The sequence below is a fragment of the Panthera tigris genome, chromosome D4 (assembly GCF_018350195.1).
Source record: "Panthera tigris isolate Pti1 chromosome D4, P.tigris_Pti1_mat1.1, whole genome shotgun sequence".
NCBI classification, from domain to species: Eukaryota; Metazoa; Chordata; class Mammalia; order Carnivora; family Felidae; genus Panthera; species Panthera tigris.
The window spans coordinates 80726770-80743520 of record NC_056672.1 but is presented as its reverse complement, the minus strand read 5'-3'; the positions used below and the strand labels follow the sequence as shown (position 1 = coordinate 80743520).

Here is a 16751-nt window from a genome sequence, read left to right as displayed (position 1 = left end):
TCACGGGTGTCAGGCCTGCATCCATGGTCCAAAGGCTCTCCCCTCTAGTGCTGCTCCCCCTCCCCTTTATCCATCTCAGCAGTTTCTCCCAATAAATGTTCATAAAAGTAAATACGGCTATTATCCTATTCTACAGATGAGGACACTGAGACTCAGGGAACTGAAATAACTAGCATAAGCTCACAGAACTCTTTTTATTGGTTTTCTTTTCACAGTTCTTCTGACTATAAGCTTGGTTCCCCCAGCTTTCAATGCTGGCTCTCCCAGGCTGCACTACAGCTCACCGCCCATGGTTAACTCAGCCTGGGGACCACCCTGCCTTACCTGGCTTGCTTTCCCTGGAAAAACCTGGCCATCGTTCATGAGAAACCATATGTCAGGATATGGTGGGGGAAAACTACTTGGGAAAGGGAATTCGGGCTAGGAGAACTGTAACTCAGGGCTTTTTACTGGTATCTGGTAAAATAGCCAGGTCTGATCCTGAGTAGACTTCTCCTCCGTGCTGTCACCTCAGAACAAATCTGGGGGAAGGGGCCTAGCCTGGGCATAAGGTCTATCACCCCTGACAATGCCCGAAGGGAAAGCAGAAGCCAACAATGGCAACTGTCTGGCTGTTGGGAGGCCCTGTGGAGCAGCTCAGTGGGCTGAGGGTGACAAGAGCCAAGGTCCCTCTGCTCACCAGAAACACAAAGCATATCCCACACCATAGGCAGGACTGGTCATCAGACTTTCTTATTTGGAATAGACGTCCTAGGAGGTTGTATTCGCCACAATTCACATTCAAAGAACAAACTGAATGCTCGTTAACAATCAAACTACAGTGTTCCCGAGTAACTGAAATTCCAAGATAATTACAACATAATGACTCCACTCCTCCCATCCCTAAAAATGGAGGATAGAAAAAAATGAACATGGCATTGGGGGTAGAAGTTGGTGAGGAAGAGGGTGAGAGTTAAGGACTAAAAGAGCAGTCAGTAAACAGAAGTCAAGTATCACTGGTTTTACTTCCAAATAATCAGAAAAAGACGGCTTCCAAGAACTCTTAACCAAGAGAATTTGATAAAGTCAAATAGTGTAAGATACAGCAATTTAAACTGATTAAGTACCTATGACATGCCAAGCCCCACACTAAGAGCAACCCACATAATATGCCATTACTCCTCACAACCATAAAAATCATTCCCATTTTACAGATAAGGAGGCTGAAGCTTCCAACAATTGAGCAATGGGCACATTCACCAGACTGCAGCTAGGCAATGACCACGTGACAGAGGGACTCCTTTAATAGGCAACCTGCTCAGGAATGCCCCTTCAGCCTAGGTGACTTTCTCAGGGATGCTGTGTGAGTCTTCTCCCACCCAATCCCCCTCTCTTCCTTTCTTCACTGGCGGTAGACCTGTGCTCGGTCTCTCTCGCAGGCATTTCCTCCCATAAACCTCTTGCACATCTGATTCTGTCCTGGCGTCTGCTTCTCAGAGGACCCAAGCTGACAAAGCTAGAGTGACGCAACAGGGATTTGAACCCCAAAGCCTTTGTGCTTTCCTTTCTACGAAGACATTAAGTGATGGATAAATCAGGTCCTTAAATGCAGTGAATATTCTCAGACCTTCTCTCCCTGGACTTACCAGCCATGTTCAGCATAGCCGATGACTCCCTCCTCTTTAAAATACTTCGCTCTGTTGGGGCACCTGGGTGGCTCAGTTGGTTAAGCATCTGACTTCAGCTCAGGTCATGATCTCTTGGTTCGTGAGTTCTAGTCCCACGTCGGGCTCTGTGCTAACAGCTCAGAGCCTGGAGCCTGCTTCAGATTCTGCGTCTCCCTTTCTCTCTGCCCCTCCCCAGTTCACACTCTGTCTCTCTCTCTGTCTCAAAAATAAGTAAGCATTAAAAAAATTTTTTTTTAAACACTTTGCTCGGTTTCCTGGACTCCACGCCCTCCTGGTTTTCTGGCCACTTAGTCTCAGTCTCCTTTGCTGGTTTCTCCTCACTGCCTTGACCCATAAATCTTGAAAGTCAAGCATCAAGGCCATAGCCACCAAACCCCTTCTCTTCATGATCTACATTCCTGTCTAAAATAATCCCACCTCAGGGCACCTGGGTAGCTCAGTCAGTTAAGTGTCCAAATCTTGATTTCAGCTCAGGTCATAATGTCACGGTTCGTGGATCGAGCTCCGCATCAGGCTCTGATAGCACAGAGCCTGCTTGGGATTCTCTCTCTCTCTCTCTCTCTCTCTCTCTCTCTGTGCCCCTCCCGTGCTTGGGTGCACTCTCTGTCTTTCTCAAAATAAATAAATAAACCTAAAAAAAAAAAGTCACCTAATTTCACGGCCTCCTCTACAGGGTCATACTTCCCAGATTTCTCTCCCTGGTCCACATACCTGTCCTCTGAGCTCTAAACTCACAGATCAAACAGCCTACTTGACCTCCCCACGTAGGTATCTAATAGTATCCCAAGATAAACACAGACAAAACCTGCTCTTCCCTCGCACCCAATTTGCCCTCCCACAGTCTGCCCTGTCAGTGAGGAGTAATCCCATCCTTCCAGGTACTCAGGCCAAAACTCTTGGAGGCATATTTATATTTAGTCCTTTCTTTCTAAATCTACAACTAATCTGTTAGCAAATCCTGGCAGCTTTTTCTTTAAAATGTATCCAAAGGCAGACCACTTCTTACCAAGTCCACATTACTAAGCTAGTCCAGGCCATCATCATGCCTGGATTACTGCAATAGCCCCTAAATGAACCCTGCCTTCACCCTTGCCTTCCTACAGCAGAATTCTCAAAATAGCCACCATTACGATCCTTTGAAAACCTAATTCAGATCATGTCACTCCTAGCTCAAAACCCTCCATTGACTGACTTCCCGTTCCCTTCCAAGCAAAAGCTAAAATCCTTGAAATGATCTATAAAACTACAATGGTTAATTTTATGTGTCAATTTAACTAGGCCACAGGCTGCCCAGATATTTGGTCACACATTATTCTGGATGTTTCTACAAGGGTGTTTTGGGATGAGTTTAACATTTAAATCAATAGACTGAGGAAAGCAGTTTGGGTCTGAGGACCCCTGGAGGGGTCACTTGGGGGAGCTGCAGACTGCTGTCTGGCCCTGAAATGTCCCCGTCTCTAAGAAGCTCAGCAATATGCAGCACACTGTTGCAAACAAGCACTCAGGCAATCAAGCAGCAGTAGCAACACTAAGGCTCCCCACGTTCTGTTCACTTGTTTCCCAATTCCAGCGCCCCTCCCTTCCCACTCCCAGTAGAACAGGAAGTACACCTTGAAGATCATTAGGACACTGTTAGTCAAAGAGAAAAACTTTCAACAACAAAGACATTCAACAACTGGGAACTAGTTAATGCTGTATGTAAAATGTAACCACTATGCATCCTTTAAAGAGTGAGGAAGAATTCTCACTCTTACTCATCAGAGAGTAATGACACATCGTTAAGTTAAAAAAACAAGGGCAGAACATTATGTATAATTTAATACCTTATCATTACAAGAAAAAGGAGGAGATATAGACATGTGTTTGAATCTGCACGGGAAAAAAAAATCTAGAAAATCAAGGTGCTAAGAGTGGTTCCCCATGGAGAACAGGATGGAGGTATTTTAATTTTTTCTTTAATTCCACTTAAAATTAAATCGATGCGGACATTGATGAAAAATAACAAAAGAGGAGGACAATCAAGGAAGAACGCAGCCTCAGCAGGGAGTGAGTCAATCACACGTGCTTTTATCTCTTCAGTGAGTTCATGATTCCTTACAGGTTTCTTTCAAGGCAGACATGCAGTCAGTGCTCTCCACCAAGCAGCTTCGTTCTACTGTGTGTGGTTTTCTCCCTGAGATTTGATAGAACAATGAGCAAGGGAGTGTGTGTGTGTTTGCTTGTTTGTGTGGGGGCATAGTAAAGATATGAATGGGGTAGGGGCAGAAATCTGGCCTGGTGCAAAAAGATCTGCTGCTCAAAACTTTTCAGAGTCCCTGATTAAGAAGTGAAAGAGTGATATTCCAGAGAGATGTGCCACCAGGAGACGAGAACAGGCAACGGCAGTTACAATAGTGAGGCCTGAGTTCTAACCATGCTTCTGCCACTTAGCTTTATGACGGCAGGCGTTCACCTTCCATGAGCTTCCGTTGTCTTCCCAGTCAAATGGGTGTTAAGAATAGTCTCCTGGCCTCATGGGAGTGTAATGAGAACAAGACGAAACTACAGAGCATTCAGCACGGCACCCTCAGGTGCTGCACCTGCAGAGCAGGTGGTTGATAAACAGCACCCAAAGTTTGACTACATAGATAGGAAAGGAAAGTAGAAGAAATGATTTCAGTACACCTGATTAACAGGAATGGCCAAAGAATCTATCCAGTAGGCTGGCTTCTCTAAATCAAAGAATGCTGGCCAGAGAAGAAAACAAAAACTATACGCACTGCCAGTGGGGGCAGACACAGCCCAGCCTCAGGTTCCGCGGTACCGAACTGAGAAGAACCACACGCAACCACACGGGGCTGGGTTCCCAGAGGCTGTGAAAGACGGCTCCAGGTCTGACATGTTGTCGATTTAGGATTTATCTTCCCCCTAATTCCCAAAAGGATCAGAGGCAGATTCTAGTAAGAGTCAACATACTCAGTAGACTCATTTAAATAAGAATAAAAGAATCAGAGAAATATAATGAAGGCGAGGTACTAGCTGAGATCTGCTGCAACTGCAAATAAAACTTAGCGGTGGGCAGCCAGAGTTAAGACCAGAAAACTTGCAGACGGATCATTAGGCAGAGGAAGAGTCAAGATCATCAGGAAGGGCACGTTTTCCTAGAACTAAACTTGAAATCTTGTAATCAGAAACTGATCCTAGGGATGTATGCCTCTGGTTCAATCTCACCTCCCAATCACCTCATGTAAGCTTAGTGTATTATTTTCCTCCTCACAGCTTTGCCAATTACCAGCTATCTGACCCGGAACCGATGCCTCACTTCTCTGAATCTGTTTCCTCGTCCTTAAAAGGGAATTATGTTCTGACCTACCTATGAAAGGGAGGAGAGGAACATTTGCTAGCATTCATTCACTGGGTGCCGGCCAAACAGCAAAATCTTTGTGTATGTTAACTCACTGAAATCTCCCAATAACCACACGCCAGCCCTGTAAATACTCTACAAGTAATCTCCCAGAGATTCAGAGAGGTGGGGACAGGTGCCATTGTCACACAGCTACAAAAGTGGATGAACTCAACTGCATGCTTCTGTGATACCAAGGCAGACTTTAAAAAGTGTCTCTCCCACTTAAAAAGCAGACTCTCCCACTTTCTCCATCTATGTCAAGCACCTAACAGGCCCTGGGACATAGTAGGTACTCAATATATTAGTTCCCTTCCTCATTTCTTCCCTTCTCAACTAGAATTATATATATCTAGAAAATTAAGTTTACTGAAATAATATCAGTATCTTATATTTACATAGTTTCTTTCCTCTAAGGAGATCATACGACCTAATCTATTTTCTCTACTAATCCCACCAAATCTCTACCTATCATTATGTATTATTTCACTTATTTTCCAAGTAAGGAACTAGCAGGCAGCAAGCTGCTAGGGTGACGTGCCCACAGTCATGTGGAAGTCACTGCCAAAACCAAATAAAAACCTTGGTCCTCTTCACGTCTAAATCAACCTTTATCCTCTCATGTGACACAGGCTCCATAATGAAGAACAGATCATTCATTTTTTATCTGGAAAACTACCAAACGTATAATTCAGTAAGGGGCCTCATGACCTTACCACCTTGTCAAAGGGAAGTAAGTGTATAAAAAATGAGGTTTGCAGGAGCAGACGGTTTTGGTCCGTCAACTTTCTCTTAGATTACTCCCATTAACCAACATAAAATAATGTAAAATATAATGTAACAGATCCCCAAGTCTTTGGAAATTTAAGTAAAACTCACTGATCCTTCAAACTTACATACAATGCACAAGGGCAACCGTTAACTCCTGAGGGGCTGCAGAAGTACACATTATGTAAACTAGGTCTTTGAAAGAAGAATATGATACACAACCAGGCCAGTCCAAGGAGAATCTAAGTGAGCAATGAGCATTCAGCAGCAGAAATTCACAGTATCACAGAATTTTAAAGTTCAGAGGGACCTGGCAGGCCACTGAGAACAATCTCTTCATCTGGTATATGAGGAAACTGAGGCTTATGGAGGTTACGTGGCTTTTCCAAGATTTTGCAGACAAAAGAACAAGAACTAAAAAATAGGGGCACCTGGGTGGCTCAGACCCTGGAGCCTTAGATTCTGTGTCTCCCTCTCTCTCTGCCCCTCCCCTGCTTGCACTCTGTCTCTTTTTCGGTCTCAAAAATAAACATTAAAAAAAATTTTTTAAAAGAACTAAAAAATAAACCTGCTGACTGTTATCTATTCCACTTGCAAGTCTTACTTACATCTGCTGTCCATGAGTACACATAGCACTTTCCAGAATAACCCACCTATAAAGACAGTGCAGGATAAAGAGCACGTACTCTAGTAACAGAGAAATAGGATTCGAATCCTGACTGCCACTTACTGACCATATGATCTTGGCAAGTCCCTTAATTTCTTTGAATTTCAATTTTTCATCCATAAACTGTGGGTAGTAGTATATTCCATGGATAAGCTGCAGATGATATAAAGAAGGGGCCTGGCCACAGCCTGTGAGCTCCATGAAGACAAACACCAGGTTTGTACATCCCTAGCCTCCAGCACAGAGCCTTTACGTTTGTAAAAACTGGCTGAGCAAAATTAATGAACTAACCAAGCAAACAGGTTCTGGACTTGAACCCAGGTCTACTTGGTTCTTAAACACTAGGTCATATTGCTCCCAATTCACATGATTTCAAAGCACAGTGTTAATTCTGACTTACAGAATATGAGAACACAATGAAATAAAACAGCCATTTTCTGGTCCTAAAGCAGAAAAAAAGTTCAGTGGGGAAAGTTCCTGGACTCTCAGTGTTGGGATTGGTTCTTATTGCTACAATAAGCTTATTGTGCTTATTGGTTCTTAAAGCACATCATGAGGCTTTAGAATCAATTAAGGCTAGGCTTGGGTCCCAGCTTTAGCATAAGCTGAGTGATCTCAGACATATTACTTTACCTCTCTGAGCCTAAATTTCCATACCCAGAATAAACGTACTTCACAGGACTGTGTGAGAAGTGAGGCAATATATGTGAAGAAATACAACGTGATGTGTGGCACAAAAAGACGCTATTTCCCTTCTAGTTACTTGGAGGCTTCATTCATTCACTTCACCTAGGTCTCTGCTCAAACGTCACTTCCTTCTGAACCTTCCAATCTACAATAAAAACCTCAATCCTCTATCCCCTTACCCTGCTATTCTTTTTCATAGTCCTCATCCTCACTTGATATTACATCATGGGTTTGTCAGCCTTTCTGTTTACTGTACCTACTGGACTATAAGGTAAGCCCAGGAGGACAGCAGCTTCTTCTTGTTTATTTTGTTTACTGCTGTATCTCAACCACCAGGAAAGTGCCTGACATGCAGTTAGTGTTTAATAAATATTTGTTGAATGACTAAATGAATTAATTCAACACTCACTTGGGACCTGCTGTCCAAGAGGCATCACGTAGGAAGAAGGACTTACAGATAAGTAAGAAATGAGATTATAGGAGAAACTACCGTGCCTGCTCTGGAATCTGCAAAGATTTCGAACTCACCTGGACCCTCACAGTTGCCTCCTGACTATTCTTTGTGTCTACTCTGCCCCCCTATGTTCCATTTGTTAATCAGCAGCCAAAAAGACCCCCAAAAAGTCAACATTGGATCAGATTTCTCTGCTTAAGACCCTCTAGTGGCTTCCCATTCCGATTAGAGTAAAGCCCAAACTCCTTACCATGGCCTGAGAAGCCTACCTTCCATTCCCTCTCCCTCCCTCCTTGACTTTCAGGCACACTGGCTTTCTGCCTCTCAAACATGCCAAAGTCTTGTTATTTCTTTTTTAATTTAAAAATAAACATACATTTTTGTTCATTCAAAACCCTAAGTTCTATTTATATAATCAACAATATTCTGTTCTAATGCCTAAATTTTTCAGCAAGCAAGGACTAATGTAAAAAATAACTCTTCAATGGACACGAGTGTCGAGGTCTTTTGTGCTGGCTGCTCAGTCTGCCTGGAAAGCCCCTCCCCCGGCCTGGCTCTTCCTCCCCATTCGGTTCAGCAAAAACGTTACCTCCTTAAGGAGCTCTCCCAGGCTAAGTTGTCCCTCTACCATCACCTTCATCAAGTCGCTCTATGGGGTCCCACCGCCATTACTTTCCCCACAGCATTTCACTATCTGGGATGACTTTACTATTTATGTGTCCCACCTTCCCAGCCTGGAATGTTCCCAGCCTGGAACGGAGACAAGGACTTTGCCAGGTTCACTGCTGCATCTTCAGCCCCTAGCATGTAGTAGGCATGCAGTAAATATTTCTGAATCGGTAAACTGGATCCCAAAGGATGCTGGAGTTTGCCAGGGTAAGAGTACAGGTAAAATATGCTACGGGCCTGGGGCGCCTGGGTGGCTCAGTCGGTTAAGCGTCCGACTTCGGCTCAGGTCGTGATCTCGTGGTCCGTGAGTTCAAGCCCCACGTCAGGCTCTGTGCTGACTGCTCAGAGCCTGGAGCCTGTTTCGGATTCTGTGTCTCCCTCTCTCTCTGACCCTCCCCCATTCATGCTCTGTCTCTCTCTGTCTCAAAAATAAATAAACGTTAAAAAAAAAAATTAAAAAAAAAAAAAAATGCTACGGGCCTAACAGTATCTTGGCCTGTTGGTTTCCTTCCGAGGACAACTGCCCCACTGCATCAGAAGATGTGAATTTGAACCAAACTTACTTAGGAATGGGCACCCGAATTAGCGTCCCTTCCACTTCTGGGTTCAGATTCATTCCACTTTCTCTTATAGCCTTGATAGCTGCAGCTGTACACTGAAAACCAGATCAAAAGGTAAACAGAATTAGTAAATAATTATTACCAGATGCAAGCCCTCTGTCGATAACTGGCAACCCATCTTGGCAGAACATGGAAACATTTAGTTCTGTTACCAGTAAGATCAGGAAGTTACATTGGTGTAGAGTGCTTTGATCAAGCTGAATAGCAAACTACGTCCACTCCTGGTACCAGTGTACTGCGGGAGGGAAGAAAAGCAAAGAGGAGGAAAAAATAAAAAGAAAACAGCTCTGCTTCTTTGAAAAGATTTCAACGGTTTGAGGCAACACAGATCAAAACCACAATAAATCCTCAAGGGAGGGGGGCTGGTCTGTACAAAGATTGGTGTAAGGACAGATGAAAGATTTTATACATTAAAAATTCCAGTTGACATTTTACACTCAAAATATACCAGTGCCGATTTGGAATGAGTAAATAAATTTAACTCCTTCGCATCTACACTCACACCGACCTCACTCGTGTTTTGGCTTGAGCAGTGAGTCTCTGCTGGTCTGTGCTCCAGGAAAGGCAGTATGGTACACCAGTCAAAAGCCTGGGCTTTGGAGCCAGAAAGATCTCAGCCCAAATCCTTGCTCTGCCAACCATGTGACCCTGGGCAACAATCTCGACCTGAGGTCTCCACGTTGTAATCTGAGAGCACACGGTACCTGTATCTCCCGGAGGAGTAAATGAGGTAACACGAACGATGCATCTTGTTCTGTGCCTGGCACACAGTAACACCCAGGCAAGGGGCGTTATCATCTAAACTTATTCTATAAAGGTAAGAATGCGCAAATCCTGCAAACAAGGCTGAGCTGATGTCATCAGTCAGCTGACGCACTGTTGTCCCGTGTGACATCCTTCAGGGTCTTCTCTGATACAGCCTTGCTCTCTACTGTGCCAGGCGGCACAAGGTATATGGATTTCCCAACGTGCTTCACTTCACCTCAAGCAATGTAACTATACCTGCTACGAAATTCTAAAGGACAAGATAAAGCAGTGTGGATGGAAGACACTTTCATTGGCACGGCAATGTGGAATTCAAGAAAAGAAGGCCTCCGACATTTTCAAAGACTTTTAGGTTTGGCCACAGCTGGTGTACTTCACTTGGATTCACAGGGACAATTGTTGGCCCTGAGTTCCTCCCTAGACTTTGTGGTTTAATGAATGGGGTTTGTTGCACTCCTGTTTTGTTTTGGTTTTTGAGGGAGTGCCTAAAAAGCTTATCCATTTCATCTTGACATGACCTTAATTCTACAAGGACCTAAGGTACTGCCATAAGGTCAAAAAAGACAAACTGCAAGTCCACATGCAGAAGAATCATCCCTTTGGGAGGCTGCCACAGAATGGAACACAGTGTGACCATTGCTTCCAACAGTAAATTCTTCAAACGGTACTCCGGACCACCACAGACTGTTGGAGCTAGCGGGGATCTCTGACGTAATGTAGTTCAGTCCCTTCCTATGTACACAGTGACCCTACACACATATCCGGTCTTCCCTGAGAGCCAAGGGCGGTGGAATGAGGATCTTGCCCACCATACTTCTGGTTACCGGCAGAGTCGGGAGGAGACCTCAGGTGCCTCAACCCTCCATCCAATGACGTTACCTTGTATTTCCTTCCAATGTATTCAGTAATCATAGCATGTGGAGTTTAACTTTTTTTAAATAGACAAAAATAATGTGGAATTGGTCTGGTATATAAAGGGAATGGTGAAGGTAAGTAAAAGAGATGGATAAAGAAATGAAATTTTCCTCCGCCAAGAGGGCTGCCATTTTCCTTAATAAAATGAATCATTTCTAAAGTTAGCAATAAAGGGAGAACCTCCACTTTGAAGAAGTGGCCTGATCTCAAGTCTCTAAATCCTCCTCTCCTGAAGCTTCTGAATGACAGAGAACTCAACTGTAGCATCTCACCGCCACCAACTCCCTTCACCGTCTGCCCCAGTCTTTCCAGACAACTTTCCCCCAGAGGCATGGGAACACCCACTGCGGCTTCCAAGCTGGGCAGAACTATCCCTCAATATGTATATCCTTCCAGTAGAATTACAGTGCTGGGTACATGGAAAGTGCTCAGTAAATGCATGTTGAATCAGTGGATTAATGAACTGGCTTCTAGGTCAGTTCTTCTAAAATATTCTCAACATGTATATTTTCATTTGATATGGTAGGATACAGAAACTCAGGGAATTACAGTTATTTTCCCAAAACGACTTCTGAAACTCATTGTTCAGACAAAAAGGCACGTATTTCTATTGCATTTCCATCTCAGGCTGTATCCCCTTACTGAAGGGATGCTAATCAGCACCTCAGGACAAATAGGCTATTCTCAAACAGCAACACTGACCAACTAGTTGGAGCTGCTTGGAGTACTGTGTCAAGAAAGCTCATAGACTCCATCTAGGGTCAGGCAAGAAAGAGTGCCATAACCAATTAGCAATGTCTGCTATTGTGATTCTTAAGCTAATCTATGTTAAAGGATAAAAATGACAAAATTTTCTTGGACAGGCAAACAAGCACTTTGACAATCTGGGTTCAAGTCAACTTTGCTGGGGCCATTTTAATTAGTGGCCCTCCATTTTCTTTATATCCCAATGAGTCCCTAGAATGTAAGGTCTATGAAGGCAGGAACCCTGTCTGTCTTAATCATCGACAAATTCCCAACACCTCAAAGAGAACCTAATAACTCACAGAAACTCAGTAAATATTTGTGGGGGGTTTTATTTTTGTTTCCTAGTTTGTTGAATTAATGCAGGAATGGCAAAAGCACAGGCTTTAGTGTCAGACCTGTGCTCAAATCTTGACTCTATCCTAACAGTGTGAACCTGGGGAAGATATTTTACTTCTCTGAGCCTCATCTATAAAATGGAATAAATACTGCTTCATTTTAGAAAGTACCTGTGTTGATCACTAAACAAAATATGAAAAAGCAAAGCCTGGCAACACAGCAGACACTCAGTACACATTAGCTTTCTTCCTTCCACAAGAGCAATCGTGGAGGCTGTGGAATTTTTTTTTTTTTTCATTTGCCTTGTTCAAATCAAGCTGTGGTTTTTTACTCCCTTCTTTTCTTTCCCATCATTAACTCTAGCTGCAGGCAAGTTTATGGAAGGCAGCAACTGTGTGTATCATTCATCAAGCAGGACACGTGTTAAACAAATGCAACACAGTGTTCTGTCTGCAGTGCGTTTGAAAAGATTATGCATGTAAATCTGCATCGTGTCACTACGCCACGACACAGAAATGCTCAGGTTTGGAAAGAAAGCCAACCGCATGTGAGACATAAAGGAATTACATAAACACAGAGGGGATTAGCTCAGCATTTTGAAGCTATGAACCTGGGTAGTCTATGGACAGTTTCTAAACTAGAGGAAGGAAATGTTTAGTTAGAGCTATTTGTTTAATATATGCACCAGATGAGATAAAGGAATTCAAAAGACAATGTAAGTCACACTTCCTCACTCTGTCCTTGCAAAGAACCTCTCTACTGAGATGATTATGAAGATTTTTCTTTTCAAAACTCACAGAATTTCAACTTAGGAAGATGGCAGAGATACTTTGGTAAAAAAATGAAGATATACTCCAACTTCCTAAGAAAAAATTAAGCTGTTAATACCTCCTCCTGCCTCATAAGATGCTCTGGTGGCCAATCAGGTGCTTCTTCTGTGAATGCCATTTGCTATTTAATAACAGAAGTGGCTGGCTCTGAAAAGCAATCTGCCTGATGAGGTCTTCAAGCTGTGTAATTAGGAGGCTATTCCCTAAATTGGCCCACGGTGCCTATGGGATCAGATGAACAAGGCAGAAGGCCTCAGCCATTTAGAGGGAGCCAGCATGGGAAAGAGTTGACAATTCTCTTTTCATCCATTTCTCTGCTTCTCAGTGACACCAGGAAAGAGTGCCTTCCTTCCATCAATCTAACGACAAGTATTCATCCACTTGAGGAAAATCTACTGAGTGCTTCCGTGTGCCAGGCAGCGTGAGGGGTGCTGGACGCAAGGAACAAGTTAGATACAATTTCTACCTTCCAAGCTTACAATCTAATGGAAAGGAGATGGAAAATAAAGATGGAAATAAATGTGTAACTGTTAATGAGAAGTGTGATGAAGAAAAAGAACGTGCTATGTAAGAGAGGCCAGTGTGGATGAATAATTGAGATTGAGCAGATTAGGGAAGGTGTCCCTGAAAAAGTGACATTTAGGCTATGATCCAAAGTAGGAGTAACAATTAGACATGCAAGAGTGTTCCAAGCAAAGGCAACAGCATATGCGTAACTCCTGGGGATGCAAAGGTATGGCGCATTTGAGGAACTGAAAGGCCAGTGTGCCTAGACCGGTGTACAGGGATGACAGTGGCATTAGACTGTAGAGATTAGAGGCAGACTAGGGCCATATCAGAAGGCAAAGCCTTTTTTTTTTTTTTTTAATGTTATTTATTTTTGAGAGAGAGAAAGAGAGACAGAGCACGAGCGGGGTAGGGGCAGAGAGAGAGGAAGACACAGAATCCGAAGCACGTTCCAGGCTCTGAGCTGTCAGCCCAGAGCCCGACGTGGGGCTTGAACTCACGGACTGTGAGATCATGACCTGAGCTGAAGTTGGACACTTAACCGACCGAGCCACCCAGGTGCCCCCATAAGGCAAAGCCTTCTAGGCCAAAATAACTTTTTTCCAAAAGACTACGGAGCCACTGATAAATTTAAAGCATGGGAATGATATAATCCAATACATATTTTTAAAACTCCACTCTGGCTGCAGTATGGAAAACAGAACAGCCCCACACAAGTGTGCCTGGCACATTAGCTACAGCAGCCTTCTGATTTGAAACAGTTTGTTCACAGCAAGGGATTTCCCTCCTCATGTCTCTAACCCAGTTTGTCAAATCCAACAGGTTCCACTTTGGTCTTTGGGAGAGAAGTATTGATAGAGACCATCGGAACAGGAAGAGACTTCAGATTCCTCTACCCCATGTTAACAGATGATAAAATGGAGGTCAAACAGTAGAGATGGGACCGGGTCCCAGGTTCCCCAGGACTCCCAGTCCAGGTCAATTCCCAATCCACTGGAACAATAAGGAAAAGCCCATTTGTCTTCCTCAACTAGACTTAAAATCATAGCCTCAAGGCTGTGATGATCTAATGCAATCCACCTTCCAGCCCTGGAGGCTCTGTGCTCTGTCCAATTCTGCAATGGACCAGTTTGAAAGGAATATGAATTCCTGAAGGTCTGCTCCCAATACTAATGCAAAGGTCACAAACTGGGGGCCCATAGCCCAAATCTGGCCCATTAATACACTTTGTCTCACAGTCTTTAAAAAAAAAAAAAAAGTGAATTTGTTACCAACATTTAGGAAAGATCTTATATAAAAATGTGAGTTACTGGCTTATTCTAGAAATAAAAACCTTAGCGTCTGATAACACTGATTACCAGGTTTAACTTCTGCCTGGCAATGATCAGCAGGAGCTGGGCAGAGGCTGCTCCCTTCAGACCGGGTGCAGGCTCTCCCGCTTACCCCAGCCCCTTCCATTTGGCTAAGCGCCAATCACTGTATCGCCACTATTATGTTCCTTAGATGGAGCCAGTTTCAGTATTCAAGTTACTTGCCTGGCCTTTTAGTGCTTGAGTTTAACAAAAAAGGAATTTTGAAACAAGAAGAGAGTTTTTCCTTATCATTAAGTTCCCTTTATTGTGCCTTCTCTCTTGTTCCATCCCAAGCTGGAGGGACTACTTCTTCCTGACTTGACCTAGCCTCCTCCATTCCAAAAGAGATCACGAAGAGGTCCCTTTGGCAAAAGCCACCTTACCTCTGGGAAGCTGGCCATATTCACCAAAATCAGCTGTGGAGACTTCATGGAGATCTGGCCAATCTGGTTTAAAGCAAGCTTCCCATCAGCAGTTACCACAGTGATATGATCAAGGGATCCTAAAAGAAAAGTCACAGAGTCTTAGAACTCAGAAAGACCTTAACAGCCCCACATCTAAGTCCCTACCTAATTCAGATTCAACTAATATTCAGTGATCCCTTATCAATGTGGCAAGACTGTTCAAGGGGCTGTCACAGGAGCAGCAGTGTCACATGCCGGAAAGGGCTCTGAAGTGTTGTCAGAACTAGGACTTCCCTACCGTCAACCAGGGTAGCCAATCATAAATGGCTCATTCTGAGACACAAAGAAAAAGTGGGGGAGGGGTCCTCTTAGGCAAACTGGGAATTGTCCCAGCATACCATTGTAAGAATAATGCAGTGCAGTACTTTATTAAGACCCCAAGATCTGATGTGAAGTATTCAACCAGATTCAATGTCATCACAGGAGAGGAGGTTGTTGACAACACTGGCTTCAATCTGGAAAAGTCCAGGAGGTATAATGGTAAAAATCTCCACAATTCTGAAGACCAATGACCTGGGTTCAAATACCAGCTCTGCCCCCTCCTGATTATGTGACCCTAGGCAAATCCCCTAAACCTTTAGACACCTGTTTCCTGATCTCTGTAAATGGGGCATACAAATTGTACCTACCTCATCGGGTTGTTATGAAAGTCTCTGGAAGGCACTTGTAACTGGCATATACGAGTGCCCAGTAAATGTTAACCGTTACTACTTCTTGACTTTATCCTGTATTTTAACCAAGCTAAACTACTTACAATTTCTCTAATACAGTCTGCTCTTTCTTGCCTCAGGATTCTGAGCATATATTGTTCTTTCCATTGAGAATGTCCTTCTCTGCTCAGATAACTCCAGCTCATTCTTTAACACTCAGCTATAATAGCCTCCAATCTCAGAAATCTTATCTGACCTTCTAGGCTGGATAACAAACCCCCTTATGAGCTCCCTAGGACCCCATGCACCCTTCTATAATGATGATAACCAGATTTGCTGAACACTTCCTATGCACAAGACACCATGCTAAATGCTCTCTATAATTTCTTTTGCTTTCGTTATCACAACTCTATGAGATAGTTCCACTATTTTACAGATGAGGAAACGGAGGACCAGACAGTAACTTGCCCAAGGTCACAACAGTTCTTAATAATGGAGCCTAAATCCAAACCAAGGTCTGGACAACTCTACAGCCAAGTTCTTCACCACTCTGCTTTGCTATCTGGTTTTATCCATGTTGGTTTACTTGTTGATCTCTTCACATTAGGCTCCAGGCTCTTGGAAGCTGGGAACAACGTCCTTTCTCTCTGTATCTACAGCACCTACTCAATCAGCACGGAATAAGTGCTCAATAATGTTTTGGTGAATACATCAGTGTACAGATGGATGGATGAATGGAAGAGGGCAAGAACAAATACATGGATAAATTTGTATCTTAGACAACTATTAAAAGCAATCAACAGAAGACCATGGGGGAGGGGAAGGAAAAAAAAAAAAGTTAAGAGAGGGAGGGAGCCAAACCATAAGAAACTCTTAAAAACTGAGAACAAACTGAGGGTTGGTGGGGAGTGGGAGGGAGGGGGGGGGTGATGGGCATTGAGGAGGGCACCTGTTGGGATGAGCACTGGGTGTTGTATGGAAACCAATCTGACAATAAATTTCATATTACAAAAATAATTTTTTAAAAAAGCAATCAACTACCTTGGAGATAGAAATTACTGGTAGACAGACAGAGGTGTGAAAGGAAAAGTGCCTGCTGGCTCAGATAGTAGTGAAAGAGGATATGGAAGAATATGGCACAGAAAAGACTGGCTAAGTTCAGTTTCACCCAGTCTCTTCATGGCCCCAAGTTCTAGAGAGAACGTTACACAAACATAACCCTGAAGAGAAGGAGGCAAAAAGGAAATACCAACGGGAGGCCTTTTGAAAAT

At 43.5% G+C, this 16751-nt stretch overlaps 1 protein-coding gene across 8 annotated transcripts in view; it reads right to left on the bottom strand.

Moving 5' to 3' along the window:
* The window catches only part of MRRF (mitochondrial ribosome recycling factor), a 53950-nt gene that overhangs the window by 22063 nt on the left and 15136 nt on the right, over nucleotides 1-16751 (bottom strand). For 7 of the 8 annotated variants that reach the window (XM_007094363.3, XM_042963569.1, XM_042963574.1 and 4 more), the window contains 2 exons: nucleotides 14750-14868; nucleotides 8858-8949 (listed from right to left, as the gene is read on the bottom strand). In XM_007094363.3, the coding sequence (XP_007094425.2) occupies nucleotides 8858-8949; nucleotides 14750-14868 (211 nt within the window). Of the gene's footprint in view, nucleotides 1-3609; nucleotides 3841-8857; nucleotides 8950-14749; nucleotides 14869-16751 lie in introns of those variants that run through there. The other variant, XM_042963570.1, reaches the window with a different exon arrangement.